General features: G+C 40.3%; 1 protein-coding gene across 10 annotated transcripts in view; it reads left to right on the top strand.

Annotated features, from left to right (window-relative positions):
- MACROD2 (mono-ADP ribosylhydrolase 2) overlaps positions 1 to 27,063 on the top strand; it is an 861,442-nt gene that overhangs the window by 151,098 nt on the left and 683,281 nt on the right. For 6 of the 10 annotated variants that reach the window (XM_080587154.1, XM_080587152.1, XM_080587161.1 and 3 more), the window contains exon 4: positions 3,762 to 3,839. The exons of the other annotated variants lie outside the window; for them this stretch is intronic. In XM_080587154.1, coding sequence (XP_080443280.1) covers positions 3,762 to 3,839 — 78 coding nt within the window. The remainder of the gene's footprint in view (positions 1 to 3,761; positions 3,840 to 27,063) is intronic. 10 annotated transcript variants of the gene reach the window in all.

Genomic DNA, 27,063 nt, shown 5'->3' with positions numbered 1-27,063 from the left:
CCAATCAGTGATCGGAATATTTTTGCTTTGCAAAAGAATGCAGCCACTGTCAATAGAAATTGATCTTTTAATTGTGTTCATCACTTTGACTTTGCCAGAGAGGTTGATAGCCCATAAACATTGGGGAAAGAAAAATCATTGTAGTCTTTTTTTTTTTTTCCAAAAGACAAAACGAAGAAACTTGATTTGTTTTAGATATACAAAATATTTAATATATTCTAAATAAACTGCATATTGATGGCAGCAGTTCATGATGAAGAATAATTGTTCAGATTAGAAGACATTTATAAAATAAGAAGTCTATTCTAATGAAAATTAATTGTTCCTAATATCTTATTCTGCAAGCCTTATGTTTAAAATTGCGTATTTGTATTCAAGAAGGAGTGTCAAATTAGTGAAGAAAGAGCAAACTCTTATGCTGGAGCTGAAGCTGAAAGGGATGTGAAAAGATCTCCAATGCGTTCACTATAAATAAGACACGGCAGAAAGTCAGTGACTACCTCATTACCTTGAGGTGTCAGGTGGGGATATACGAACTGGTGCACCACTCCCCAGCGAGTTTCATTTTTCTATTGCCTTTGTATTTTGGTTGGGAATTAAAATATATCGTGGAAATCCCTGTTTCCAGTCGCTCTCACACCTTTTAAAGGAGTCTGAAACCAACCACTTAAAGTCAGTAATGACTTTGCCAACCATGGTCTAAGTCTTCTGGATTGCACAAGGGGTGACCAACAAGGGGCAATAGTTCACCGGACTGGAAACCTGGAGGTGGAATTGGAAAGACAGGAAGGAAAGGGAAGCATCAGAGTTGACAGCGACAAACAGAAAAGGAATAGCTGAGTGTTAGAAGAAAATCTTTAATTTGGCTGTATCGAGTTCAAGACTCAGAACACTTAAAGGTTTTTATAAGGTTTGTCCACTTTACGGGAGCTTGCAGGGGGAAGAGGATTTGAATGTGGCCATGAAGACATGAGCCAACTGGCAGGTTTTCTGCAGCGCTTCGAAGCCTCTGCATGTTCCCTGATGGATCCCAGCTGATTTACACAGCCTCGACTGTGGCCTGTAACCATGGATAGCTGCTGGGTCCTTTGTTAAGTCTGGGTAAAGGCCTTGGAAAAACTCTTGTAAAGGGACAGGCAACCGAGGGAAAGGAGGGAATACGGAGAAGTGAAATCGTGCAAGGTAAAGGGGACGAAAAAGAGTAGCCTGGGGAGCTGCCCTCTAAAAGGGAACAGGGATGCCAAGCTGAGGGTGTAAATGGCAGTGAGGTCTCTCAGATCCTCAGAGCTCCTGGTGGAAAGGCTCTTGCCTCTTCCACCTCACCCCGTTTTCTGAGGATGAAACTAAGTGATTCGATTATTCAGCTGTGAATGATATAAAAGATTTTAGGAGCGCGAATGGGACTTTAAATAAAACTTTACGAAGCGCAAAAATATTTTTCACTGACTTCACTTAGCGAAACAAAAGAATATGGTCGGAGGGGACAATTGTCCCCGTTAATGACAATCTGCTTTAAAACTGGCTTTTTCCTGCCCCCATGAAAAATCCTTCTATTGTAGATGATAACATAGGGTACGGCAAAACTTATGCCACAGTGAAGGGTGGTTGCAGCTGTCTCGTGACCACCGACCGAAACCCTGCATGGCTCAGGAGAGGTGGAGCAGGGAGCGTGGAGCCACGGGCAAGGTCCTGATGGAGAGGGGAAGCAAAATCTCGGCATCTCTGGAGGAACCTGGAGAGACTTGTGCCACAGAAAACTCGAAGGGCCTTGAAGGCTCTGTCTGACAAAGCCATCAGCAGCACATTTCCAGGAGGAGATAGGGTTTTCCAAATGCTCTGAAGGTGGTCAAGAATGAGAAAGGAGAATTGCTCATGATGTCAATGTTTGGCTAAAGCGCTTTTGGTGTATAAGGTGGCACTTGTAATGCCAGTATTTCAAACGTGGCTTGGGGAAAGCTGAGAAGTGCAAGTCTGCAACCTTTGTATGTTCTGAGCAAGTTATTAAAAAAGTGTAATAAAACCTAAAACTCTTAACACCTGCATAAATACAGCTAGCGCCAAGTTCAGAGCAAGCAAAAGCCAGGCTTTCAGTGCACTGGGTACCAGGCTTACGAAACTTGTTGCCAAAGGGTATTGTGAATGCTTAAGGTTTAAAGAGAGGCTGGATGAGTTTGTGGAGGAGAAAGCCACCAAGGATTACTTGGAAACTGCAGCCAACAGAGGAGCTCCCTGAGCTGGAAGCATATGGAGTGTTAGGAAGAATAACCGTATTTGGGAATATTCGGCTCAATCATCCTGTTCTTGTTCTTTTCCTTCCCATCTTTCCATGCCCTGTGTTAGAAGTAAGGTCTCAGACTGGGTAGACCTTTCAGTTGAAGTAGTACCGCAGTTCTTGTGGCCTTCTCAACCAGAACAACCTCTGTCATGAAGGAGAGGCAGGTTAGAAAAATAAACCAGCACATGGAAGAAAACACACAATCTGTGAGAAAAATCACGTGGCAGGAGGCCGGGGGAAAGGTCAGTGGACCGGCCACACGCCTGTCACGCCGTGTCACTGTGCTCCTCTCGTTCTCTCCTCTCTGCAGAGCAAGGCTGAGCTGTCACCAGAGGGGAAAAAAAAAAAAGATTAGGGCAGGGCTTCTGAGTCTGTTCTTTTGTCTGAAGCGTTGAAAGGGGTGCCACAGCCTGTTTCTTATCCCCTGCTCTGGATCTGCTTACGTACCATTACCACCGAGCCCATGCATCACCGCTCTTTGTGCCCTGTAGCAGCGTTAGCTCCTTCTTTGGGCTCGGGGAAGCTCTCTGCTCGGTGCCCAGGCTGGCATACGGAGAGGGGAGAAACAGGAGCTTCTCCTTGGGGCAGGACCTTTCAGATCATGTTGTGCTGCTGCTGGGCGGCGTGGCAGCCTGCCTGGTGTTGCTGAGGTTCATGGGCACAAGACTGCCAGCTGCAGCGATCACTCCCGCAAGCAGCACATGTAAAAGGCAATAGCGGGGGACAGGATTAAAAAAACGATGCACTAAGAAATCATATATAAAGAAGCAAAGTGGACTTCAATCTCTCTGTGAGCCTTTCATGTTACTGAGGACTATCCAGTGTGCTCACCTGCTCATCCTTTCGGGAGTAAATGGCACACGTGTCTCCCTTGTTGCTTCAGCCAGCTGCCTTGCCACACTGTCATGGAGGGACCTGAATTTGCAGAAGCAGACTAAGTAATGATTTCCTTGCCTGTCCTTTTGCAAGAAGAGACTGTTTTGAATCTTCTTATTTTGCAGTTCCTGAGGCTATAAATCAGAGAAGTGCTGTATGGGACAGGGGGCGTGGAGGTTTTTGATTTCTAGTTGTCCAGCCATTGGAATATTAAAATAGTATTAGGAAAAATCCTATTAAACCTTCCGCATTAAACTAGTGCATTTATACGACTCAGCGAGTTGTTGGGTTGTATTAAATTAGGATTGCTACAGGACCTGTGTAGAATCAATAATTCATTGTACAGGCACAGCAAAACGTGATCAGGTCCTTACACTGGAGAAAGGCTCGTCTAAACAAGCAGGACAGAGGGGTGGGAAAATTAAGAATTGAAAACTATGGGGCAGGCCTTCAAGATATTTAGTTACGTGGCCAACCTGGCCGCCTTCTGCCAGGGGCCACCACAGTGGTCCCATGGCATTCGCTGTGGATGAAAATAACATACATTAAATATATGATATTTATATATTATATATATGATATATATATAATAAAATATCTGTTTTGTCAGCCCTGCCACAGCATTCCCTCTTCTTGGTGGAGGAGCAGGCAGCACTGCTGCACGTAGAGGGCCCTGATTCTCTTAACTGTAAGCATGAGCTGTTGTCTTTTTTTTTTTTTTTTTTTTTTTGGCAGTCTGTTAAGACCATTAAGTTGTTTAGACATCTAGTTAGTGACAGAGGAAGCAGCAGCGTTCAGTCTGGCACAGGCCATTAAGTATTTTATTTTCAGGATCAGAAAGCCAGGGTTGCTTTAGAAAGAAAAATCAGAGCAGAAATATGATCCACAGTGAAGCCTAAATAACACTCGTAATATTATATATATATGTTTGGATAGTAACTTATATTGCAATGGTTTATGAATTTATGATTGTTGTAGAGACTATTATAAGCAGGATTACAGTATTTTATGTTTTAATTGCAATTGATAGCTCTGAAGACAGCAAGAAAAATAGTGCAATGGAAAAAACAAATAATAAGGGTCTTAAAACCAAACCCAGCCCTCTCTAGAGGCAATATTGTTGAGAGTTTTCCCATTGTTACGGAGTGTGGGTTCAGGCTTTGGTCCATAATAAAGGATGCTGAAATAGACTTGGTGGAATTGTGTGTGAATAATCATCCTCAGTGCATGTGAAAATACAGAGGAATATCTGTTTATATAAATTGTTCATTCTCTGGCAGTCAGTATTTACTAATTTTAATCAGAGAGAATTTAAGATAAACTGGTGTGTTTTCCATATCATCTACTGCAGTGTAGTGAAATCAGTACCTCTTATGCACATAAGTAACACTTTCTGATTTCTGTCCTTCTAATTTCTGACCTTCACTTCTGATTAACCTGAGATTTCCTCAGCAAAGCTTCCATTGAACTCATCAGGACTTGGTTGATAACTCTTTTAATAACCCTCAAACGTCGAGCCACTTGAAGTTAATTGATTACCATTAAAGCACCCAAATTGGAATTCACTGTCTAGCTTTGTATATTTATATTATGTCAATAAAAACAGAATGCTTCTTAAATAACAGTATAAGACATTCAAATAGCTAGCTTTTTGCTAGTGCTATGCATAACTTCTGGAATATATCCTCCACTGCGTTCAGTATCCCAGCGGTGTGGAGGAAGGGATGGAAGCATCCTGGAACAAGGCATTTTCTATCTCTGAGTTGAAAAAGAAAGGAAAGACACAAACTAAAAAATAAAAAATAGAAGAAGACGTGTCTGCAGCGGGCAGTTTCCTATGAAGGCTGTGGCTGAGTAGATAAAGACACTTGCCAGTTTTTTCAAATGGTATATGCCCAGCTTTGAATCGCCTGGCGTGTGGTGGGATCCGAATTTGGTGTTTTTTTCCTCCGGGAGAGGACTTTGGGAAGCGGGCCTGGCCAGCCCTGCATGTGGGCATCTCTCCCTCCACCTGACTTCTCACCCTCATGGGTGCCTTGCTGGCAGCAGGGAGGGAGATGGCTGCAAACCCTCTAATCCCTTCAGACGTCACCGTTTGGCAATTCACAGCCCTCAAAGTCATGCTTTTGGGGAGTCAAGATACCAGCCAGGAATTCATCCAGCTAATGCTCTCCATTGTTTGTGGTTTTATTCAGCAAGTACAGTGTTCAGCGAGCGCTTTGCTTTTGCTTCCCGGTTGTTTAACCTTTGTTTCAGATGAATCGCCTTGTTTCCCTGCTGGTGCCAATCTCCTTTCTCTTGAGCAAGAGGCATCTTTTTGTGTTTGTTAAATGGGCAATGATGAAGCGTTTTAAGTGGTCCAAAGGCCCTATTAATTATGTAAAACAACAACAACCAAATAGCTACAGCTGAATTTGTTAAGCTTGTTTTTTTTTTTTTCCTTTTTCTTTTTTCCCTAGCAGTCTTAGCACTCAAGTGAAAATAATTCAAGCTTGTTCTGTGTATTTGCCTAAAACATCGTGCATTTGGATGCATATTTCTGTTCGTGGCTTAATCCTGATGGCTCTTCGTAGCTCTGAATATGTTAGTGTTTCAGTGGCAAGGGTATTTGAGATTTTCATGTTCTGCTACATAAGAATAATAAAACCGAGAAGGAGGAAACGGGATGAAGAAGCCAGTTTGCCATTAATTTGTCTTTTTTAGTTCTGAGATACTTTGATCGCCTTTTCTGCACTCTGCTCCCCAATGGGCAGCACGCGGAGCATGCTGGTGGAACAAATTGCTTTGAGCAGGACCAAACGCGAGCAAGAGAGTTACATGGGGCTGCTAAATACTGCACTGAACAAATATGCCGAACACCATACAAACGTCGCTCCTGTATTCTCCAGCTCGCCTTGGTTAATCACAGTGAGCACTGACACTGCCAGGGAAAGCAGGAGTGAGCGCGCTGCCCCGTGACTTGCCATCAGTGCCAGGGCACGTGTCATGAAATGCTGGTTTTTCCCTGTCTGGGTGCTGTTTCCCTGTTTCTGTTCTGCCTCATCTTCCTCACAAGTAGTGCTTTGAAAGCATCACGTTTTGCGAAGAGTGAGTATCTGAACAATTTTATTTTTGGAAGGTTTATTTAAGGGAAAATATCTGTATGGTAACTGCTGTAGAAGAAATGGCTGATATGTGTCCACCTGCTCACGGCAAAGTTCTCCTTTGGTGGACCTCAGCTGGTCCTCCTGAGGACTTTCCTTTCAAGCCTCTGCTCTCCAGAAGCTCCTCTTAGTAAAAGGAGGAGCTGCTGGTCTTTTCCTCGGAAGACTTTCTGGACAATTGAGCACTAACCTCCCATGACACCCACCAGCCGGACTTCCCATGTCATTTGGGGGTAGTCTAGAGAGGCTGATGACACTGGGCCGTGCATTTGGCAGTGGGCTTCCTAGCTGGAGCTGAAATGTGCTAAACTTCACTTTCTGCAGAGTTTGATCTGCACTATTAAGCGCTCAGTATTTTCTTTACCTTCATAGCAATCTGCAGTGGAGCCTGTATATTTAAGAGCTGTTAGGCAGAATTATTTTTCAAATATGATTGCTCAGTCTCTGCTTTCCAGATGACGTATTACGGTGTTAAATTTCTGGTTTAAACATCACTTATAATCTTAACCGCACACAGTTACGGAGCCCAACTTCACCCCGAGGAGTTCCTTGAGAGCAGGTGGCAGGATGCTGGCAGAGGAAATTTATGCTGTAAAGCCTCCAATCCTGTCATTAATTTGGGTTTCCACTGTGTAGTTCTGTGGGTAGAAACTAGATGCTGCCAGCAGTGTTCCTCCATGAAAACACAAGATAAAAATCAGACAAGTGATGATCAGTAAAAAAGAACTTGGGGCTCTGATGTAAATGTTAGTTTTCAGTTAGTGGCTGGAGAAGGGTCATCCTTCGACCTATTGCAGTTGCAGTGTAATTGCAATATAGGATTTTGTTGGTTTACTTCTTGTTAATTGCATAAACAAGTGGAGGAAAGGATGGGGAGAGTAAAGTTAATCTGAGAAGAGATAACTCTCTTCTGAGACAAATCTTAAATCTTGATGAACCAGAGAGGCTAAAATAGTACTCAGTGAGCACTAAAATGAACTTTTTCAGTATTTATTTCCTGTAGGTTGATAACATTGTCAAGGGAGCAAGTTTTTCACGTTGTGATAATGATTGGTATCCAATATCCAATTTAGGTTGTTTGTTTAATAATTCGATACTCATGATGAATTTTGTGAGGTGAAACTTCTTGCGTATACATCTAAGTTGAAGTAAAAAACAATGGCTTAATGTCTGGTTTTAACACTGCATTTATACATAAATATCTTCCATACTTCTGTTTTTCAAAAACTAATGTGTTTCCACAACACGTTTCTTCATAGTTTCACAATTATATTGCCAGCATTTATGAGACACCAAGGGGCGAACTTTAAATGATCTATATGGTGTCCAATCAAATGTTCTCAAGAGCTTTGCTTTTGAGAGAAAAAATGGCATAATGCGTAGTAAAGGATAATGGCTATTCTTCAATCAAGATGCTTCCTAGCCTCATGCGACCTCTTAGCTCCCGAGCTGTCAGGTAAGGTTTTCTAGTTAGCAGCTACGTTCCCTCTCAAGAGATCTCTCAGATAAATTAATTTGAAGCTGAATTTTTCTTGACTCCCCAAGGGTGTGTTGTAAGTATCTTCCATGAAGGATGACCCTGAAAGATGGAAAGGAGTCGGGAAGTTGCAGGTGGTATTTACTGGGGCAAGAAAAAAAGGGTTGTTTTCTCAAACGTGACTATTGCTTGGATGAAGCCTGCTTTAGGCTTTTACATCTACTAGCTGCTTGTTTACATATTTGCCTTCCTTCTAACTTAGGTCACTTTAATCTGGTTACTGGAAACCATATGTGCTAGAACTGAAAGGCAAAATGTTATATTTCAGGAAAAAGCTGGATGGCAAACTGTAAGAGGGCAGCTTGACAGGGAAGCAGATGGAGCGGAGTGGTTCAGGAAAGCAAACTCTTGGGGCAACGTAGACCTGCAAGGCAGAGAAAGTGGCTGGGGTGTGAGAGCATGGGATGCATGGGGTCTCGCAGGGAGAGAAGTGTGGGGGTTAGAGACGGGGTGGTTTTACCCCGAAATAAAATCTGGGAGACAAATGGTGCTTCTTGGCCCTGATAACAGCGTCTCATTTGGGTTTGAGATTATTTTTTTGCTCAGGAGTAGCAGATGCCAAACGCTTACTTTCAATAAAGAAGTACTTCAGATTCTGGTATTTTGGGCACAACTGCCTTTATTTAAACATATGTGCCGTTGTGGAAGGATGAAGTGGTCATACAGGGCAGTCTCTTGCAGGAACCTCAGGCCAGATAGAAGCGGTGAGAAATGTGACAGTGCAGCTGCTAACTGTAAGCTTGTGCAAGCCGATTTAAACGTGTGGCTATGGCTGTGAAAACCTGATCCAAATCAGACCGCGATGCATTTCCACTCACGTGGGGCTGGTGGCCTCTGTGTGCTCGAGCTCCCCCTTCATGCCTGCTGTGCCTAAGGTACTAAGGGCTCGCTGAAGACCTAGATGTGGATTTCTGCTTAAGGGTATTGACATGGGTGAAAACCTGATTTTTTTCTTTTTTCTGCTGTGCTGTTTGACTGTAGCACAGCAAAGCAAAAATGCAGGTGTGCTTGCAGGCTGCAGCAAGAGCACTGTTCGATAGTTTGAAAATTGGTATTGACTGTCCCTTACCCTCCTGCATAGTGCAGATTTCCAGTTCCGAATATGTGTGATGTGAATGCTGTAAAGCTGATAAGTCAAATGCTGTTCCTGAACTTAAAGAAGGGTATTTCCAAAAGCTAACTTTGAGCCCAGGTTCCATCTTACAGTTGGTGGAGAGAGAGAGATTTCCTCCACGGGGTGGGATGTTCTGTGGCTACATCCACTGCCTGGTCCTGCTGGCTTTCCAGAAGGGCCACAGGGGAACCAAGGAGATCAATCCATTCTGCTAAAGCAGTTATTTGCGAACGTCCCTTCAAATATAATAGCCCAAATTCCTGATTTGCTTTCTGCTCACGTGGCTTCGGCAGCATTAGTTAAAGTTGACTGGTTTAGCAAACATTTTTTGTCGTTACGTGTATTTTCTCTTACATTCTTCAAATGTAAACCATGGAAAAGTAAAGGCATTAACCATTTGAATAATAATAAAAACATCCCAACCTAATGTTCTAGAGATGATATATACAGCCATTTATAAAAAGAGGATAAAATGGAAGAAAGAAGAAAGGAATGTCAATTGGGAAAAGTCTTATATGTTCCCGGCAGTGTTTAGAGCTGTTATAAATTTCAATATTTTTTTCTTTTTCAACAGAAGAAACTAATTTTTTTTCAACTTAATAAATTTATTAAGTAGGGGATGTTACACAGATTTTTTAGTTACAGCTTTTTTTTTCCTTTTTTTTTTTTTTTAACTGCAGCTAGGTAAATGTTCAAAGCACTTCTTATTTAACAAAATAAAAGCTGATAATTTAGCATTAAAAAAAACTCTTTTGGGATATAGAGAGTTTTCTTACAGGTTCTAGTCTTTCAGAAGATGTCCCATGAATAAATAATATTTTGCGTCCTTTGTCATGGACTTTGATCCTTCTGGTAAGCTTTTTAAATGATGTATTAAAGTGGAACGTGTAATCCCTTTTCACTGTTTTTCTTTTCTTTTTTTTTGTTATTATTATCAGAACGCTTTCAGATGGTCATACAGAATCATTCACAAATGTTCATTGTCTGTTATTAAATAGGTGAAGATGAAAGAAGATTCTTAATGCATTCACCAATTTTCTTAATATTGGTAAATCCTGCTGTATATGTCGGGAAGTGATGCAAGATTCGGTTCCAGCCTGTTGGCTTTTTATCAACTCTGCTTTGAGCTGATAGCCATCAGAGACTTCTGCCTCCCGTGTCTGTACTTAAGGTTACCTGTCGAATATGATTTTGATGACAAATGTAATGAAGTGCATGTATGGAATAATACTTTTACGCCATGGAAACGGTATCAAAACATGACTGCTCTTCCTGTACTCGTTTTCCTTTGCTGGCCAGAAGAAGACTGGTGTGACTGGGGACTCTGAGAGGCTTGTAAAAGCAGAGAACTGATTTTTGTTGCCTTTTTCTTTTTTCCCTTCACCCGATCTGTAGGCCCCGTGCAGGTCACGAGTCCCAAGGCAGAAAGCATGCATAAATTAAAATTAACTACAACTCCCCCAAAGCAAGCAAGCAAACCCCCAAATAGCCCAGCTGTGACAGAAAGGCATGTAGCACTTTTTTCTCATCTTCTCGATATTAGTCCTACAGTCTTTCTCTCATGTCAGGTTAAATTGAGTCCACTGGGGTCATTGGGATCTTTTTGCCTATAAAGCCTGTGAAAACACCTATATTTTCCTCTAGTGATAGGTGCCATTTTGCCAAGAATAACGTTTCCCATAGTCTGAAGCCTGAGGAGCAGCCAAAAGCCTGGATCCTGCAGAGAGCTGCCAGCATTGCCAGCCCCTCACCCTGTCCCCCGGGGGTGTGCAGGCTGGGTGTGAGGGCATGGGGCGACGAGCCCCCCCAAAACCATCTGGGTGAGGGAATCAATGGCTGCTGGGGAAGGCCAAGGTGCCGGTGACTGGGACTCTCGGTACTTTCTGCAGTAACTGCAGTAGGTATTAATTTAGTCTGTCAAAATGGGCTAAAGCAGTATTTAGGAGCTGAAGATTATTCATTTAAATTATGAAAAGGCAAAAGTTACGGTGATGGATGTTTCAGAGGATGCAAGGGGGACTAAAGTCATATTTAAATATGAATCCGCTGTGAAGCTGTCATAACATCCCTTACAGTAAAAGTGAAATTGCTGAGCTCTGAGGTTTGTTTTCTGAGACTAACCTTAGGACTTATCCAGTCTTCTGCTTCCACTGTATTTCTCAGATAGGGAATTTAATCTTCTTGAGCCTGGCTCTTGAGTCAGTACTGACCCTTGTGGTGGTTGTGGCTTGGGAGCACTCCACGCAGCTCCAAGTTTTGGCTGCGTCCCATGGGAGGTTTGTAGGTTGTATGAAGGGGCTTGAACCTCCAAATGGGCATCCTCTGGAATTACTGATTTTGGAGAACAGGAAATGCAGGTTAAGTGCATTTATTCTTTGCAAGAGTCCTTCGGGTCCACCAATGGTTGAATTTATCTTTGTGAAAGAATGTCTTTCATGCTGGACATAATGCATTTCAAATCTGGGCTTCAATGAGATGGCAATGATAGAATAGATATTAGTATCCTCTCTGTTACATTTGCTATTTCAGCTTTTTCTTTTTTTTTTCTTTTTTCCTTTTTCTTTTTTTTTTTTTTTAAATTTTAAAGAGCCATCAGAGGTGCTTCGAACAAATACAGTTCTATTCTTCTAAAGATTAATTTGGAAATTGTAATGGCAGAACATATGATCTGCTTGCATTAATAGCAGGTGACTTCACCCTGTTTTAAGAGAAGCAGTCAGCATGAGCCTCAATGGAAGATTTCTTTACCTGTTTACAGAAGAGGAACTCGTGATGATGAGAGTGGTATCGGCCCACTGAGACAGTCCCCCACTAACACACACAACTGATTTTTGTGTTTCTCGTAGGACCCATTGCAGCTTTTATAGCCATAATTCCTTCTAAAAGTGTCTCATGCAATCCAAGAGTTGTGCTCAAAAGTTGCAATGTGAATTGAAAATATTTATGCAGATATATTGATATATCTTTTGTGCAAAAGAAAACAAAAAAGACAGGGGCAAAGTTTCGGCAAATATTCTTTTGTCACAACCTTTGTCTTTGCTTCCTTGTGATTTGTATTTGTTTTCTGGTCTTATCTTCTTACTCTGTTTTCTAACTGTTGATCCTGAAGAGGAGAAACAAATTTTATCATGAATGGAACAGGCAAAAAATCCTTCAGCTAACAGAGTTAGTACTAATTGATCCATGCTGGAATATTTGAAGTTGAAATTAATTCCCTATTTTACTCTGTGGGAGTTGTATTAGTACTTCAAAAGTCAGAACCTTTAGGATTTGCAGGGTACTTGCTCTGCAGCTTCCCCCGCCTTCTAAGGGAAGAAAAGTCTAGGAAAAAATTGGCAAGAGATTGGATAAAATGGCCTCTAAAGTGTTTATGATAAAGTAATCAGGAGTGGGTGAGAGTAGATGGGGACATCTTATCTAAAGGCAGTTTAGAAATTTTTTAAGCTTTGATTGAGATGTATTGTCCTATTAGATATACTTGATCCCATTAACACTACAGCCTTTTAAATGTTCAAAGCTGGGTATTTTTGAACAAAGGTTGTGAGTAAGTGACTGCATTTACATAAGTATGAGGATTCTCCACCCTGGGAGCTCAGATCTTGATATCCCTGATTAGATAGTCCCTTCAGGAGAGCAGGGTAGACTCAGATACAGGCATGATGTGTTTGCTCTGCAAGATAGTACAGCAGTCTGCAGACATCTACAAACTAAGGGCACTTCTGAAGACTTCATGGTTGCAGACATCATGGCACAGAAGGAGATCTTGGGTGAATGATCTTGGAATGATCTTGGAAACATGGGTGCTATCTTGCATCAAAGTGGTCGTCTTTTGGAAAACATGACATATTTCTCTAAGAAAATGCATGGTTTGCTTTATATAAAGTTTATATACTTACCCTTTCCTTGTTACTGTTCAAACTCCAGGACGCCAAGTACTGCTGTATTATTTTTCCCTCCATCATTTTTCTTTATTGAAAGATCGGTGAAAACAATTAGTTAAAAACTTTCCTTGGATTTCATGAGTTTTCTTTTTGGCAAGGGATTACAATTTTTTTTTTTCACGATAAACCAGAATTTCTCTTCTCCACAGTGCACATTATCAAGTACAGAGCCGGTTGATAAGTGAACTCAGCAGAAATAAAAATGACTTATTTCCAATATTTTTAGACTTTTAAGTGCTAGTATTTCCCTTGCTAACACCAGTGCTTGCTTTATGGCATTTGGTTTTCTGCTTTCTGCAGCAACCACAGTGTCTTCTAGTTGTCTGCCAGAATACTCCTACCCCTTTCTTGTAGAGATCAGATAGCTTTAGAGTATTAGTTGAATGTAAACTAGCAGTTTAAATAAGATTACTGGGATTAGTCATCTCAGCAGAGAAGATTTCAAGTGGGCATAATTGAGGTCCTTAAAATTATGAAGTAGACAATGAAGCTATTATGGTCAAAGGGGGAAAATGATAAAAAGAAAGTAAGATGTAATGAAAGAATGGATTTTTGTGTGTGCGTATTTAAAAAAAACACAAACAACCCACACAAAGTATGATATTACATGGCATTTTTCTGCTCAGCATAAAAGTTTCATTGTGGCAAAAGATAAGAGAAACATACCATGAAAGAATTACTTTTAGAAAAGGGAGTTTTATAACACTAAGAAATACTTTTTGTTGTGGAAGTCAAGGGGAGAATAATATGCATACTTACTCTCTAGACATATTTTTGTGTGTCTGACTTCTTTAAGAGACCTGTCATCTCAGTTTGTTTTATCATATAAAACAGAACATTTCAATTAGCATCCTTTTTTTCTTTTTTTTCCCCACTCCTTTTCTGTTTTATGGATTTTTTCGCTTTTTGTCTTAATCCTGCATTTCTTTTTTAGGATCCATTGTCCTCCTGGTGTTATTCTTCAATATACGGAGTGTATACTTGAAACATTTACCTCCAAGCTTTTCTTTGGTTTTGCCTCCTTCCTTTGCAAGGACTACTAGAATAATTCTGTTTCAGTGACATGGCAAGAAAAGATTGTGGCTCCTAGCTTAGTTTTCTCTCCGCGTGCATGGACAGCTCTGCTACACTTGAGTTTTTAGCTCCCCTCTTTTGGTGGAAAGACAGAATTAAGCTCTCCTGGGCTGAGCATGTTTTATTTTTCAATTGCTTTCTGTGGCAAGTGTTTGACCAAAAGACCGAGTAGGAAATGCAGTTTGAGAGCAGAGCAGGTCCAATATAGTCAAGGCTGTGCAATACTGAAGTAGTAAACTCTCCCCAAATTTCACACCTTGGAAGCAGACTGCTCTGAGTTTTATTCTTGGCTTGTAGCTTGCCATTTCCACCTCTTTATTCTGATAGCTGTTGTCTAAAGTATATTAGAATTTGTCTTTATTTTCAGTCATTTCCTCTCCCTCACACGCAGTATCAAACTCTTGCCACCCAGTATTCTTGTACTAGCACATGTAGCTTTTCTCCTTTGTTCTGGTGTGAGAAGTAAGGTGTTTTTTTTTTTTTTTTTTTTTTTTTTCCGTTGTAATTTTCAGTAATTAAACTGATTAGAATTAAACTGGTGGGGAAACTGCATTTGATTACACAGGCAATACAGAGGAGGTAAAACTCATCTAACTAGGTTCCTTTCCAGCCTTTAGGCTTTTAATAGCTAAGTTAATTTCCTAGAGGAATATGGGCTGATTGAAGGAAAAACTATAATCATTAATTGCGGTAGATTTAATTTGTTTGAAGTATAAAGGAAAGACTGCCTGAGACTTCAGGGGAAGTAGAGAGCCATGCTTTTGCGAAGTCGCTTATTCCAGCCAGAGCAATATGTTTTCTGCTGCCTGTAACAAATTCTGGTAAAATTTGGGGGCTATTTATGGCTTTTATACATTTCAGTGGGAGTGATACTCTTAGATCACAGGATTATTGGAGAGGAATTAACAGGGCCTCTATTCCTGTGAATTATGACCGTAAACTTACACTATGTATTTAGGAGTGTGTATTTAGTATTCTGGTCTATCTACCTGATGCTTCAGGGACATAAGCTCTTCTCTAGGTATCCACTGAACTGCTTCCTCACTAATGTGGTTATAGAATATGATGTTGCTGTAGTTGCTTTCCAAGAGAAAACAGAATTTTCCTTATTCAATAAAGGCTTTTTTTAATTGTCACTTAATTTCTTTTTCACTGATGATTAGAGCATGAGACTGGCGTTCTGGGGCCTGTCTCTATTAATTGCCACTAGAGAAGTCATTTTATATAGAGTTTGAATAGATGATTCATCTTTTTCTTTTCTGAGCAACTATAAAAACGTGCTTTACCTGACTTTCAGATGCATTTATATATAGCGTGAGATGCCTGTCATATCCTTCGACGTTACTGGTTACTGTATTTGTGTAAGCAGTGTTTGTACCGTGCCTAATTCTGTCTGTTTTCTCAATACCTTTTTCAAAAGTACTCAGCTGACTCATAAATCATGTTAGTAGTACTAGAATAATGAAATGAAGTGTTTGCTGTGCACAAATTAGATTATAACATCCCTGTTTGTGTTACCTAGATGTTGAATAGAGGACTGTGAATACATACTAATCCTCGATGCAAAAGGTCCGTATGAATTCTTGGAGTGTCTTCAGATTTTGAATTTTCCTGTATAAGGTAGAGAAAGAACAATAACCGATTAAAATGCCAACTTACTGAGAACCGTTTTTAGGAAGTTGTTCTAGAAAGTGGGGCTGTGTATGTTGCAGCGTTTTGGAGAGAAACGATTCAGACTAGAGGCATTCAACCTAGTGTGGTTTTTGTGCTTACACGTATTTGTCTCTCTTTTTGCCTTAGAGGAAGATAGGTAAAATGAAAAAACAGGTTATGCTTATTTGATCAACACTTGAAAAATACTCAGTATGAGAAAAAAAAAAAGAGCTATATATTTCAGAATGATTAATTAGTTTTCCCATATTTATCTTCAGCCTAATTGTCTGTAGAAATTGTTTGTAGGGTCTTTTTTGTTGTTGTTTTTGTTCTGTCTTAATCTCTGATTAGCGAGCCACAGCCCTTTTTATTGGAGCTTTCAGTGAGAGTAGTTGCAGCAATTAGGTGGTATGGCAGATGAAAACTCTTGCAAATGAGTTGTGGTCCAGGGAGAGGGTCAAACCGGTTCACTTATTTCATTTACATGCTGGTGCTTCTCTTGAGTCAGTGGGCAAACTGCTACTGGAAGGAACGAAAGAAATGTTAGCAAAAACAGCAAGTGCAAGCAGCTCTTGTGGTTTTGGGTAATGGTTATAGCTGAAAGGATTTGTGGTGGAAGTGCTTGCAGCGACGGTGGTAAAATTAACCACAAGCATTTTTGCTGCAAGAGGGTGAATTCGCATCGTCCGGCTCAGGCTCATGTGAGACAGACGTCCTGTGCCGCCTCCTGGCAGTGCCCACCTCTTTCCACTGGCAATCTGGGGAAATTAACCTGCGTTTGGTCGTTGGACTTGCAGCCAGAATGCAGCTCTGCTCTGCAGAGTTCAAGTATCTAACTGTGTCTAACTGGGATTAGACCCACAAGACAAGGTAGCATGAGCCCAGCTTGATAAGGGCTGCATTTCCACATATAAATTTGAGCAGTGGAATTAGCTGGAAGGAAGGATGGGCGATTTTAGGGATGGTGCTCTGGTGCCTGTACGATGAAGTTAACAATTTGGTGTTGGATCTTGACAATTTCTCTTCCTGCGTGGCCCTGTCAGCGTGTGACAGTGCAGTCAATCCACCATCCTCTTGTGCTTCAGGGAAAATTCTTGTCCAGTCTAACCTCGGTAAAGTTTTCATCAAAGCCTTAATGCCTCTTCTGCCAGGTAGCAGCTGCTTGAAAACAGTCTTATAACAACGGTGCCTATTTACTGCATTTTTTTTGGATAATAGCTTTAATCTCCGTCATCATTAAGAAGCGCCCATAATCGTAGCTTTAAGGAGCTGCCTTGAGAGTATAATAAAACAGTCTGACTCCTTGCTTTACATCTCACGCAGCCACGGGGTACCCAAGGAGCAGGTACAGCGCTGATACTCAGGCAAATCAGGGGCAAGGCAGTGTTTGCTGGGCAAGTTACTAAGCAGTATCGCTCCAACCTGACAATTGTGGAGATAAATCCTGAACGGTGCGTATCTGCAGCTAGGAAAGATTAGAAAACCCCAACAACCTGTCAGGAAAAAAAAAGAATAGTCCCACGGAATCTGAAATGCTGTCATTTCCAGTGATTTCATCTGGGCTCTTGGCTCTGTCATGCCTGTGAAAATATCTACAGGCCTTCACATCATTTCGATTATTTGTGATCTGCCTTTTCTATAAAATTCCCGAGCAGAGTTTTTCAGGGAATGTGAAAATGGTAACAGTGAAAATAATAATTGTGTTGTTTTTTTTTTCCCCTGTATTTTTCAAACTTTAGATTATGTTTTTCCGTTTTGAGACATGTCATGGATTGTATGTTCCAGGAACAGTAAAATGGAGAGGATAACCAATTTCTCTCTGACTAAGCTGACTTACTTTTATCCTAAAAGGGGCATTTTCTGTAATCTCCGGTACAGTAAGTTGATGGCTACACTTTACTCATATCTTTTATGGTCTTCTCAAGATTTTTGTAGCTATAGATTGCAACTTTTTGAAACATTCATTTCAAGTAAGAATAGCATATTTGACAACTGTATACAGAAAGATTTGGGAGGATGTTCTTATGGACAGTGAAAGGTGTATATTCCCTATTTTATGTAATGCATTCTTCCTGGTCTGACTGAAATATCCAGATTATTAAGTTCCACTTTTCTTCATAAAGGAATACATGACTGATGTTGTACACCATTTAGCCCTATAGCAACAGTTTAGGCTTGTGTTGGAAAACAAAATGTACAGGAAAATACATAAACAGATTCTCTATTTCTTCTGTAATGTGGCTCACACTGACCACAGTGGGAGCTGCGTCTAATTTCAGGCTATATAAAGAAATGATCATTAGAGAGGTTATATAACATGTTCATATGCAGAGCATGTTACATTTGCTCAGCTGGATATGCTTTAAAGTAGACCTTACTTCAGTGCTTGACTTGCAGGCTTCTCAGACTGTACATGTCTGCGCTAGTTGCTTGCAGGAGCTTATAATTCATTGTCAAAATCTTCCTTCCAGGCTGCTCTTGCAAAAACAGTGCAATAACACCTTGCCTTCCTCTAACTTTGCGGCAAAATTTGCAAGTGAAGTCTTGTCTGCATAGCTGGAAAAAAGTGCGAGGGCTGTTTTGGTAGGGCATGACGTGTGCTTTTTCTTTCTTCATTTTCTCTCTTTTCTCTTTTTCTGTCCTTCTTTTTTTTTTTTTTTTTTTTTTAAAATAACAATGTTGTTCATGAGTGTTAATATCCGAAGCAAAGCCAGTGGGGTGGCTGCTGAAAAATTTTACTCCGAGGTGCCCTGGCTGAGGTTGGCCCTCCAGAGGAAGCCAGGGCTGACCTTGCTTAGCCTGCCTTTGTGCTCTGGGTAAAGCAGAAGTGCTGCAGGGTGCGCCTGTACCGCCGGCTGCCTCGTGCTGATGGTTTCCCCGAGGACGCGTGCGCTCCTCTGCTGCTGTCCGGGCAGGGCCCCGGGTAGCTTCTTTTCTGCAATGGACTCGGATTTTATAATGAGTTAGGGTTTTTATTGTTTGGAAACCAGGGTGTTAAATATTAATATTTCAAGGCTGAAATGTGTTAGTTTATATCACCTCTTGATTTCTTTTTCATTATCACAGTATAATTGCTGTTTTATTAAAACTTTTTGCAATCAGACATTTTCCTTTTTGAAGTCAAATACGGTGCAAGTATTTCCCAGTGAAGAAAATTGAAGTGAAATCTTGTGGTTAGGTGCACCCTAACCACCAATGCATCAAAAAAACGAAAGAAAGAAAAAGCTCACAGGGTGGTGTTCTTGTGTACAGGTAGGCTTTGGGAGGTTCAGGGCAGGTTGTAATTTTGAAAACACAAAAGCAAAGAAAGCACAAAGAACTTCACTCTATTTTTTTTTTTCTGTACTCCAGATAACATGTTCTCATACCTTTGGGATACTGGAAAGATGCATGAATTATATAAATTTCACTAATTATTTAGAAATAATTACTACCCAAACTGCTTTTGTAATTGTGCAGGTAGAACCTAGGACTACCTCATATTCTGTTTTGTGTAGGCTTTTAAATATTGATGATGACTCTACATAAATGGATTAATTATATACTGCAGCACTTTGATTCCCTTTAATGCTACATTTACAAACCACACAAATGGTCCAAATTATGAGATGAAGAATTGGCTGTAGTAGACTTGAATATTTTTTCCTCATTTTCTGCCCTGAAATAAGTTCCTTTTGCTTTACGTTTCATCACAGCTATATTTTAAAATACCTTGATCTAGATGGCAATTCTAAGTGGTTGAACAAACCACAAATTGACACACAAAATGGATGAAATCTTAATTCATAGCTTTCCTTTTAGCCATCGGGTAGTGTGTGTGACAATTTATCAACCCGTGTTTTAGAATGAAATTATTTCTGCATTGTGCCTTTTTCATGTTTGCCATGAAGAATGAGAGGAATGCAAAAACCAAGCGCGCCTTCAGCAGAGGGGTTCACACAAAACCTGATGATGGACGGCTCTGTGCATGCCAGCCAGTTTTAGCCTTCTCTGGTTCCTTCCTATTCAAATTGCAGCTTCTGATTCAACGAGTCTGTCATCTTCTCCCTCCCAGGGATGAGATCAGCCTCACAAAACAGGTTCTTCTAACTGTCCTCCACAAGGCGTTGGCAGGAAACCCTTTTCTTTTGCATCACTTTCATTTGATTTAGGAGAGATGTTTCTGTCTAGCTGAAAATAATACCAGTTGATTGGTATGAAGGGCATGAATTTCACAGGTATGAAGGCGTGAAGTGATGAAGTGCTGTTTTTGCAAGACTTCATCTGAAAATGTTTTGCTGAGTTGTGTTGGGACTGGAGATGTCCTGATGACTACCCTTACAAACAAGTTCATCTGTTCTTTGTTTTTTCTTTTAAGTTATGTTCTTTACTCTGATTGACTTCCCCACCAAGAAGCAATTATGGTGACTAAAATCCTCAGGCTATTGTAAAATTTAGGCTCCTTTTTAAGTTGGAGCCTAGGCTCCATTCTGTACGGAAGTTTATATGGAAATGCTTAGGATGTACTCTTGGCCAAGCGCTTTCTCTCATGTTTTTTTTTTTTCCTCAGTATGTGCTGGACAATTTCAGTCTCTGTTAATTTTCTCTCACCCTACATTAAGGCAATTAGTGTATTTCAATGTAAGGTAAAAACCTGGCATGTTTTGTTTCTTCTATTCCGAAGTATGCCTCCAATGTAGTTGAAATTTTAAATGCCAGAGTGATAGCTGTGTGCTTGTGTCTATACTATTTTCACATTATGCTGATGCACCAAATTACTACTGCCTTGCCTGTGTTCAATGCCTACATTGGGTTTTGTGGGTATATTTATATATGTATATATATTTATATATATATGAATATATTTGGTATATATTGGTATCACATTTCAGAGATGTTTTGCATATGACTGATTAAGGTTAACGGGTGTAATATATAACTTTTAAAAATAGCTTTCGTGCATAAATGCACATTATATATTGAGTTGGTAATGTATTAGAAGAAGAAAAATACTGAAAAGTTATGACAGTTATTGTTTCCATATTGAATTCAGAATGTTGTGAAGGCAATTACCTTGACAGACTCAACTCCAGAGCACTTACTAGTATATTATTATTTTTTTGCTTAATCTACCTATGAAATACCCTTTAAAAGCTTGAAATGGAGATAATGACTACTTTATTTGTAAAGATGGCAAAACTTGGTTGAAACAATTCATTCTCCATAGAGAATTTGTGAGAGAGGGAAATAGAGTAGCATAGACTGTATGATTGGGGTAAACCACAAAACCATTTTATTAGGTCCAAATACAAGACTCTTACTTTTAAATTGGACAAAGTCTCCCATTAGATTTTATTAATCTTTAAAGCCAGACAAATTTGCAGCATTCGCGTTGAGTATCTGGGGAAAAAAATAAGGCATGGAAAATTCAGTCCCTTTCTATTGTCTCTCGTTTTGCTACCACAGATGATGGAAACATGAAAATGAATTCAGACTCAGTAGGTCATGCTTCTGGGCACCTTGTCTTCTTAGAAAGAGAGCTTGAAGTTGGTACTTTAACCAACAATAAACTGAAATGGAGAGACCTTTACTTTTATTTACAGAGGTTTTTGCATGAGCAGAAGAGAAGATTTCTTACTACATGGAAGATTAAGTCCTTGTGTATGTATCAAGAATACGATGTGCTCTCAATCATCTGTTTAAAAAACAATCAAACCCCACAGTACTAGGCTAAACTCAGAAGTGGCTTAGCCTCCAGGAGCAGGGTGGCTCAGTCTTCGGCTGGTGCAGGGATTGCTCTCCTGCCTGCAGCTCCAAGATGGAGGGGCCAAGGTGTGCAGAGCAGCCAGCTCACCATGGGGACTGGCGAGCTGTCCCTGCCATCCTGGCATGGCCATCTCTATCAGCATCCAGCTTGCTCATGAGCCGGAGGATTCAGTCCCACCTTGGCTGTTTGGTGTTAGTCCAGAGGGGTGAAGGCCCTTTGCAGGTATAGAGAGAAGTGACTCGTCTGTGGAAATTCATGGTAGAAAACAGTAAATTACTGCTACCTGTATCACGGAGCTGTTTGTGGTGTACGGCTGTGTGCAGGATATAGTCACACCCTCCATATTCAATAAGTATCTGGAGGTTGTGTTTACAAAAGGCATGTAGGTGTCTGGAAGGTGCTAATAGTGGTACTTACTGATGTGCCTAAATACTTTAAGTCAATCATATTTCATAGGCTGGGTGGCTTTTCTAATTTCTAGTGATCTCTACTTTGCATCATTAGGCACTTAGATAACTTCACAAATCTGGCTGTGTGTGTTATTATAATGGTATTTTACCTCTCCTTCCTTGCACGCGGTGTCTTTGCGTGCAAGGAAGTATTTCAAGTTAATTATAGTGGCGGTTATACTTTCCTATGTTGTATTCGACTGCATTTTATTTACTATATATAAGTATATATAGTAAATACTTTGTGATCTTTAAGCCTAAAGCTTTTTACTTTAAGGCATCAAAACACATCTTGTGTAAAAATAGTTGAATGTACAGGGTGCAGTTGTTAGCTCACTTTTCTTTGTTCTCCCTGCTTTCTTGAGAAAAGATCAAACAAAATGCAGTGGCAGGTAAGGGGTTTTTATTCAGAAAACATGTAGAAGAAATGTAGCTTCCTGTTCCATAAATTACTTGTACTCTGCTCACCAGCTGCCTGTTATGATGTTTTATTGATGAATAAAAATGGTGTCTGAGGCAATAGAATGCCTTGCATCTTACAACACTGCCAGTTATAAAGATGTCTTCTTGAATAAATTTCACAATTAGAAAGTATTGACAAAAATATTTAATCTTTTTTACATCAAAATAAGCTCAAACATCTGCTGCCAAAGTCAGACAATATCAAGTAATCTTTTAAAAGTATATTTTTATTACACTGACAGATGCATGGCTGCATGACATAGATGTCAATTTAAGTTACTAGTGCCATTAATACTTGACAATGACATGCTCCCAGAAGAATTTACGTTTTAAAAATGTTGTCAGATGAGTATATGCCAACAAAAAGTAACCAGAGTTAGTCAGCTATGTTGTTAACAAAGCTAAAAGCAGGTTATCTCCAGAGACATCACAAAAATTGGTATTCGCATCATTTCTGTTTTCTAAATTCAATAGAATTGACAGCAGGAAAAAAACATTTCTGTGACTGCAAATGTCGGTTTAAGCAACCCATACACAGGTCCTTTTTCACTTTTTATACATTTTGGCTTACAGCATAGAAAGATTTTCAGTTTCATTGGAGGTGAACTTCTTCAGCATTCATTTGCTTTCCACAAATTTCAAATAATCCTTCTTCCTGGCAAGGACAGTGTTGTAAAGAGAATATTGAGCAAAATGTTAAGACTTGTGCCAGAGTTTCTGGTCTGCTTATTCATTTGAAGAAGTGTTGGAAAGCTATATGACTTCAGTCATTAAGAAGGCTGAGATTTAAAACATTCACATCCCAGTTCTTATTTGTCAAATATGCTGGAATAGTCATTATTCAAATTTGTACATTTTAGTAACCTGAGATTTCAGTATGGGTATTCCACAATGAGAAACTAAGCTTACTTAAAATTCTTTTCTCCCAGGTCTTTCTTTTTTTTTCTTTTTCTTTTTTTTTTTTTCTTCCCCTCCATCCCTGCAGAAGGGTTTTGAAAACAATTTTGTTTCTTAGAGCAAAAGTTGAGTTTTCTGGGTAGAACAGGCAAGTGCTCATGGAGTTAAGTAGCCCTGTCCCGGTGCTGTTCCTTTATGTTATAAAGAATAAAAGCCTAAACCATCGAGGTGCTGAGTCATTAGAAATACCGAATTTCTGGTTGAATCTGGGGTCATAAACATCTCATTAAGGGCTAAATTGCTGTACTCAATGAATAGAGACAGTGTTTTCTCTTATGTGGATTTTTTTGAAATGGCTTTTTTCTTAGAGATGAGCCTGAACTTTGCAGCAACACTCCTTACTGGTAATGCTTCTAATGTATCTAATAATAAGAAATCTAGACCTAAAAGGCTGAAAGGCACATTACTACTCCTGGATGTACTTTTGTTCGATGTACTGAGGCAGACAGGGGTGAGATCTGTCTCAAAATGTAGAGTCCAAGACTCCTTTTAAAGTGGTGGAGACGCGTAACATCTCCTGTGCTGTGATTTGTCTCATCCTGAAGCTGCTATTCAATATACCCCCGGGGAATTGCTCCCTAAATGTGTCTGTTTTTTTTTTTTAATTGAAGTCTGTGTTAGCTGTTGCAAATGGAAACATGTAAAGTTAGATGAGCTCTCACCTATGCTGCCTCTTGCGGGCCATTGCTAAGTGAGGTGTTTTCAGTGGGGCTTTATCAACATGTGTTATACTGGAGCCTGACAAGGAGCTGTGTACTCTGCTGGCTGCCTGACCACTCTGTCATCACTCCTCTAAGTATAAAAGAGTACATATTAAAATCATATTTCAAGGTCTGTATTGTGACTGGATTTTCTGAGTTAATGCCCAGGAATCTGTTATAGCTTGTAAAGAGGCAATATCAGATATGTTGGGCAAGTCAGCTTCAAAGGGTGACATGGGGAATGAAATGAGGTGCAAGTAATCTTGACCTCACATTTTTTTGGAGACTCTCTTATGCTTATTTGTTTTCTTTTACTGTTCTTTGTCTTGGTAACTTGGTAACAATTCAGTTCTCCCCCCACCCTGCCAAATCTCCTGTGTTTCCAGAATCTTACTCAGTTGTAGAATACAGAAATAAGGACAAAAGATTAGTCAGGATGGGTTAACTACACAAAGAAAAATATTGTCATATGTGCTACTTAGGGCTGGACATGCCCTGAGTTAGATGTGGGAGTTGTGCCTTTGCACAGCGCAATGGTGCAACCTGGGAGGCAGTTTGGACTGCATCAGCTTTGGAGGTTGACTGCTTCCATAGCTTGTTCCTCATACCTGCCGAAAGCTGAAAGCAGGACCCCTTTCAAGGTGTTTTGCAAGACTTGATCATGTGGGAGCACTGTAGATGAAATGCAGCTGTAGATTAACACTGGGGGCCTGAGAAGAGAGGTTATACTTGCTCCAATATAATATGATGTGATTACAGCCATGGGGCTGTGCTGACTTGCTCTCTGAATAGAGGTGAAAATCCCTAGCTCTGGCTGCAGATGAGGTGTTCTTACAGAGGTAAGCAACTAAGTACTTCTTTAACGGTAGAGCTTTCCCAAAACCTGAGTGGTACGTTTTATTGAACCTTATGGGTACAGTCTGAAACATCTGAAAATACAAGTTCCTGGGTTTTGAGTGACACGTTATCTTTCTGGAAAGGATACTGTAATCATCGTTTGGCTATGGTCCTTCCTGGCATCATAGCAAAAGGGTTTTATTTTCCTTTTAGTATGTAAGTGTAATGCTTTAATAAGAAATAAACTAAAGTAAAAGTTAAAAAAAAAAAGCCTGTAGAATTACTGCCACAATTCCAATAGCTGCAATAGATCCATTGGAGCCAAAAATCTGTTGGAAATGTTTTTGCTGTTTCTATAGAGAAGTGTGTGATGCTGACTTATATGTTATTAACAAGTTTTAGAAGGTATTGGAAAGGTGAGCATTGTCAGGAAAACTTCATGAGAGAAACATAATTTTCTGAGAAGCCAGTAAATGAGATTTTGCAATGGGGATATTGGCTGGATATCAGAAGAATATTTTTTTAGCAGTGGAAACTTTTGGAACAGTGAGGTAGAGCAGATCTTAGCTATGTCTCTCAGAGGTAATCACTGAAATCCTAGAATTTGACTCATTCAAAAACGAGAACGGTAATTGTAGGTGCATTCTACAATGCCAAAAAGAAATGTTGTGTAGCAGACTCATGGCAGTAGATACTTCATATGCTGAGAAACAGAATGTTATGCTGATTTTTATCTCAGATACGCTCATTTTACTGCAGGTGATGTTACCTGGTACAGGAGTACTTTGGAAGCTCCTGTAAAAATATGTGACTGTTTCTAATTTGTGTCTGTCCTTAATACTGAATTTCAGTGAGGGCAAGAGCAGGGGAATATATAGAGATTGAATTTCAGTAGCAATCTTTGCAGTATGTCTGCAATATTTGCAGATGACACCGAGCTGAGTGGTACAGTTGATAAGACACAAGGAGGGGATGCCATCCAGAGAGACCTGGAGAAAACTTGAGAAGTGGGCCCACACGAACCTCATGAAGATCAACAAGGCCAAGTGTAAGGTGTTGCACATGGGTCAGGACAATCCCAGACATCATCAGTACAGATTCGGGGATACACGGATTGAAAGACTTGGGGGGTCCTGGTGGATGAAAAATTGGACATGAGCTGGCAGTGCATGCTTTCAGCCCGGAAAGTCAGTCATATCCTGGGCTGCATCAAAAGAAGAGTGACCAGCAGGTTAAGGGAGGTGGTTCTCCCTCTCCATTTTGCCTTTGTGAGACCCCACCCAGAGTGCTGTGTTCAGTTCTGGGGACTCAGCACAAGGACAGGGACCTGTCAGAGCAGGTCCAGAGGAGGGCTACAAAAATGATCAGAGGGCTGGAGCACCTCTCCCACAAGGAAAGGCTGAGAGAGCTGGGGTTGTTTAGCCCTAGAGAAGAAAAGGGTCTGGTGAGACCTCATTTTACAGCCTTTCAGTACTTAAAGGGGGCTTCTAAAAAATCTCTCTCCTCTTTTCCTACAAGGGCTTGTAGTGATAGGGCAAGGGGTAATGGCTTTAGACTAAAAGAGGATAGACTTAGTTTAGATATAAGGAAGAAATTCTTCACTCAGAGGGTGGTGAGGCACTGGCATAGGTTGCTCAGAGAAGCTGTGGCTGCCCCATCCCTGGAGGTGTTCAAGGCCAGGCTGGATGGGGCTTTGGGCAACCTGATCTAGTGGAAGGTGTCCCTGCCCATGTCAGGAAGGTTGGACTAGGTGATCTTTAAAGACCCCTTCCAAACCAAACCATTGTATGAATCTATGATTTATTATTACTATTACTGTGTATTTTGCAAAGTCAATTTATATATGGCAATATGTGTTCCCTGCTAGCACTTGATAGAGGGTAGCCAAGAGTATAAATGATTCTTGTGCCATGTAAAAGCAAAGTAAGTGTGACAATGATGTCCTAGGAAAACAGTTGATTCTTGGGATGCAGATACATTAAATTTAAGGATCTGGAGCTATTGTAATAATTTTTGACTGCCAAAAGGGAGGATCCCATCTCTCCAAACTCTGTTGCCACCATTGTCTCTTTTCTTGTCACACAGTTCTTCCTCTTGTGTGTTTTTCCATGAGCCATTTCACTTCAGTGATGTGTTGGAAAACAGTACCAAAAAGAATAGTGGATAATTTTCACCTGGTTTACTGAGTTAAATCTGAAGGAAGAATTCATGCAGCAAACAGGAAAGTTGTCATTTGCCAGGGATGAGTGATATAAAGAGAAGGGAGTGGGAGACCTTCCCATTTCATCAGCACAAGAC

The sequence above is a fragment of the Anser brachyrhynchus genome (assembly GCF_964034855.1).
Source record: "Anser brachyrhynchus genome assembly, chromosome: 3".
Taxonomy (NCBI): Eukaryota; Metazoa; Chordata; class Aves; order Anseriformes; family Anatidae; genus Anser; species Anser brachyrhynchus.
This window is presented reverse-complemented; position numbering and strand designations above follow the sequence as displayed.